Below are 4425 nucleotides of genomic sequence, written 5' to 3'. Positions count from 1 at the left end.
GCTTTGTGTTTACGTCTTTGTGCAGAATCCGTGTTCCTGCTCTCATTTACTGTTTTAGCTGTTTGGTGGTTGTTGAAACTTTGTGAGGTTTAACCTGAGATTCTGGCATTTCGGGCAAAATAAATTTATATTAAAAAATCGATTCAGGATTTTAATGAATCAATATCACGTTATCCAAGCCAGAATCGATTTTAATCGATAAATCGATAATCAAAACCCACCCCTAGTTTGCATACTCTGCTCTGCTCAACTAGACTTGAAGGCAAACAAGAACAAATATGTTTTTAAAAGTGGTTTAAAATGACTGAGAGACTGGGGATCTCTTATGTAAAAAGGTTGCAGAGTATATATCACAGCTGATGATCTCAGAAGTTCAGTGTTGGTCAGTGTCAGTTTTTAACATTTGAATAATTCAGAGTAAAATGGTTCTATTCACACACTGTGCTACAACTTGGAAATGTTTAAGAGTTAGCATGGGATAAGAGTCCCTGAGGCTTTCTTTGCTTTATTTGTCTTGACAAAACGTAAAACCTCAGTTAGAGATGGCAGGTACCACAACAGTAACTGTAAGCTTTCTTTGTTAAGCCAGGCTTTCTGCTTCATTGTCTGTGATATGACTCTTCTTCCACACAAATGAGCCCTGATAGTGTGTCCTACTCCAATCAGAGGTGATGATACAGATAAAACTGTGTTTAGAAATCTACACAGAACATAAACAAATACCAGTAAATTGTAAATAAAGGAGTGTAATGCTGCAGAAAATCATTAATCTGGTCATTTAGCACACCGAGCGGAAAAATAAACATTTTAATTTAAGGTAAATTGCACGTTAAAGCTCTGCAACATTAAACTGGATACATTTTAAGATTAAAGTTTACTGTCCCATAGTCTAATAAAGGAGACCTGGGAATCGCTTTGGTTTATGGCCGGCTCAAAGAGAAATTAGATTTATTGATTCAGCTGGTATTCTTGTTGTGTTTTCTGTGCCTTAATAGCTGCATTTCCAACAATATAAAAGAGATTAGTCATCAGATTAGAAACAAGTATAAAAACATTTAAACATTTTCTGCATCACCAGCTGAATACATAAATACATAAAGGTTATGTGTTCAGCATAAGTTACTGCAGTGATTTAGCCAGATAGAGACCCATTTTTCTGATACAGAAAACTCTGAGTTCAACATGGCTTACGAAGCTATTAATCTGGCCTCGTAGTACACCCGTCTGTTCAGACTTGTAATACATATCCTGACACCGCTGGCTTTGTCGTTCTGTTTATGCAGTAGTGTGGTTTTTCAGACATGCCCATGGCGTTTGCCATATGGGAAGTACACTAAGTGGCATATAATGCACGATGTTTTCTTTCTACAGCACGGCACACAAACAAGAGCGTGTCCCTGTTTTGTTTTATTACACTGTAATTTATGTGTAATTGGGTATAAACAGCATTGTTCGCTCCAACCACGAGTGCTTGGGCCCGTCATTCTATATGCCTGAGGTAAAATGGCCGTATTGTTGTGTAGTGACACTGGGTTGTAATAGCGTCTGTCAATTTAGAAAAACCAAGGACAACAAAAGGCAACAGAGCTGCATCGTTATTGGTGTGACTCGAGAGTGCAGCCTGGTAATGTGGGCAGAGATTTGGCTTTCAGTTGTAAACTGTAGTGCTGTAAAAGAAAAATGCGTCCATTAACACACAAAGGCCTGTTCTCTTTCTAAAGACTTTGGGAATAACTTAATTTAAAATAGTGGATACACTCCCATCTTCTTTGATTTCTAGCTGCAAAAGACAATAAATTACATAGCATGTATTCATAAAGTAATTACAAGTATATTTGGTTTACTACTAAAATTTAAGCTAATAGTTTTTCTGTTTTCTTCATGGTGCCATTAGAAACCCAATACAGTGATAGCACTTAGGTCTTCCTTCATCAGTCATTGTCATGTAGTGCCTATAATCACCACATGGGGGCAGGGTTGTGTCAGATTCGTCTTTTCCAAGCACTTCTTACAGAACTTCCAGTAAATTTCAGCTGTAGTCCTCATATTGGTCAATACCATCAACCGGAGGAAGGATCGAAGCCTCTTAATCATTTAAAGCCTTGAGTCAGATGAGGATGACTGAAAATAGACACATGGGGAAGCGTTTATCGTCCTTGATGTTGCTCGTATACTGGCAGCTTTTTGACCGATGCATAACATGAGGAAATGTTTAAGCTAACGTCAAGAGACTCTTCCAATAGCAGGTTGGGAACTTCTTCAATGAGCCAAAGCTTTTTTTTTTTTTGGTTCTGTTTTGTTCTCAGTCCTGGTCTGTCAGTCAGTGTTGCCATTGTTAATTAGTGTAGCTTGCACATGCAGTATGTACATGAGCCCATACTGTTGGTGGGCGGTGGTGAGAAATAAAACTGGCAGCCAGTTGCCCTGTGGTGGCTGATAATGAATGTAAATAGATGGAAATTCTCGACTTGCAATGTTTTTTAAGAAAAAAGGGACTGTTTAGTTGTTCATCTCCAGGTGGGAGAGGAGGAAGAGAAGGAGGAGGTGGATGGAACATATGTACATGATTTCACAGCGGATCCATATTTATGATGCCTCTGAGGGTCTCTCTGGTGTAACAGTAGGTCATTGTGTTGGTGGAACGTTAGCCCAACTGTTTAGCACTGCATTTTTCCCACTGTGACTACTCTATTGTTCCTACTGATTGACAGATGTGACTATGTGTAAGAAAGAGATGCTTCACTTTGAATAAACTGATCAGCTTTACATCTGGTTCTGTTTTGTTGTCCCTGGTTTCCAAAAAAGGATTTCTGCTGCGTCGATGCACATGGAAACACTCTATAAGCATTTAGACTTTGGCCCTGTTTTTGTTTTTGCTGTTTTATTAACTGTTAGCGAGTAGGCATGTACCAATTTGTGCTACAGTCACCATTCCTGGCCCTTATGATGGCTAGACCCGATCAATTTCCCAAAGTTTGTCTAATATATTACTCTTCTACGCTGGCTATCTGTTCAAAGACATCTTTCTATTGTTCCCAAAAATAATAACTAAGTGACAATAAAATCAGTGAAACAATCTATGGATCAAGTTCAAACATCTGCTAATGTAAATAATCAATAAACTGAATGATTAAATGCTGTGTTTTGCTGTTGTGTGTCTGCAGGGTGGATTTCTTTATCCCTGATGTGGAGAAGGTTGGAGGCTTCTCCATGTGCTCCAGCCCAGGTCTGCTGCAGAGGGAGGGAGTTGTTGAACTGGCTGTCAAATATGCCAAACACCCACCAGCCCACTGGGTCCACACTACAGTGAGTACAATAATCACGTCCTTTATGGTATCCAGATCTCTGGTTTTGTATGAAAATCAAGAAAACTGAAAGGAATATTATAAAACAGCAGAGGTTCAAAAATCATGAGGCTAAGACCATTAATGGATAAGGTGTTACAGCATTACAATCCACATTACGACATAATCACACAAGTGTTGAATGGAACAAGATAAATGAGCTGATATTTTTAGAATTGTTTGACGTGTGTGTGTTTGCATACACCCTATTATCTGCGAACAACCATTAATTGAGCTCTCTTGTATCTTTCCTTTTGTGTCATTTATTTATTATAATGGTGGATTTAATTTTAAACATGGCTCAAAATGTCACACAGTGAGGTCAGCAAACATGAGTCAGAAATTCAGACTGCTCTAAATGCTCAGTGTCAAACAGTTTCTTTGCTCCCAACTCATGGCTCTTAATGATGTCATCAAGAGCAGATGGAGATAATTTTGTCATCTCAAATAAACACCTCTGACTGTATGTACAGGAGGGTTCCCTTAAACAGAATAGAATAGATTAGCCTTTTATTGTTATTGTACATGCAATGTTCCCTCTAATTTTTCACGTGTCTGAGCGAACACGCAAACTCCCCGAGCGGTCCCTTGGAGCACTGTGAGCGACATCAGACGTGTGCACTGTGGTCACGCCAGCATCAAATCCATCCAAGTTACATGGTTTATTAAAATAATCAAATTACAGCATTTACATTTATGTTAGACTACTTTTAATTAACTGCTTTAGCCCATTTACAATGAAAATTTTAAAAAAAATCTAGTCATTGACCTGTGTAGTATGGTAACACTATTGGAAGTAAAAATAACTTGAACTCCAATTTTGAAAACACAACTTTCTTTCTTTTTAAAAAAAGCTCTGACTTGTATTATGAGTCTGTGGTTTGGTTTTACGTGGCCTATCAACACAATTTAAAAACTGGTATAAGTCCACACTTTTTCCGTCAATTGTTCCGTCTGTCCTGCTCACATCTCCAATGGTTGTACACGTTGTCATTAACGTGGCTTCACTCCACATCAGCCACGCTGCTTTGCTAGCTAAAACACCGGTGTCGGCACATAAGGACGCTGTCATAGCCTGTCA

At 38.6% G+C, this 4425-nt stretch overlaps 1 protein-coding gene across 3 annotated transcripts in view; it reads left to right on the top strand.

The window, feature by feature from the left end:
• oxnad1 (oxidoreductase NAD-binding domain containing 1) overlaps positions 1–4425 on the top strand; it is a 19241-nt gene that overhangs the window by 11550 nt on the left and 3266 nt on the right. For all 3 annotated transcript variants that reach the window (XM_005728780.2, XM_013909762.1, XM_013909761.1), the window contains exon 6: positions 3165–3306. In XM_005728780.2, the coding sequence (XP_005728837.1) occupies positions 3165–3306 (142 nt within the window). The remainder of the gene's footprint in view (positions 1–3164; positions 3307–4425) is intronic.

This window comes from Pundamilia nyererei, unplaced genomic scaffold (assembly GCF_000239375.1).
Source record: "Pundamilia nyererei isolate P.nyererei 1_Seehausen unplaced genomic scaffold, PunNye1.0 scaffold00030, whole genome shotgun sequence".
Taxonomy (NCBI): domain Eukaryota; kingdom Metazoa; phylum Chordata; class Actinopteri; order Cichliformes; family Cichlidae; genus Pundamilia; species Pundamilia nyererei.
This window is presented reverse-complemented; position numbering and strand designations above follow the sequence as displayed.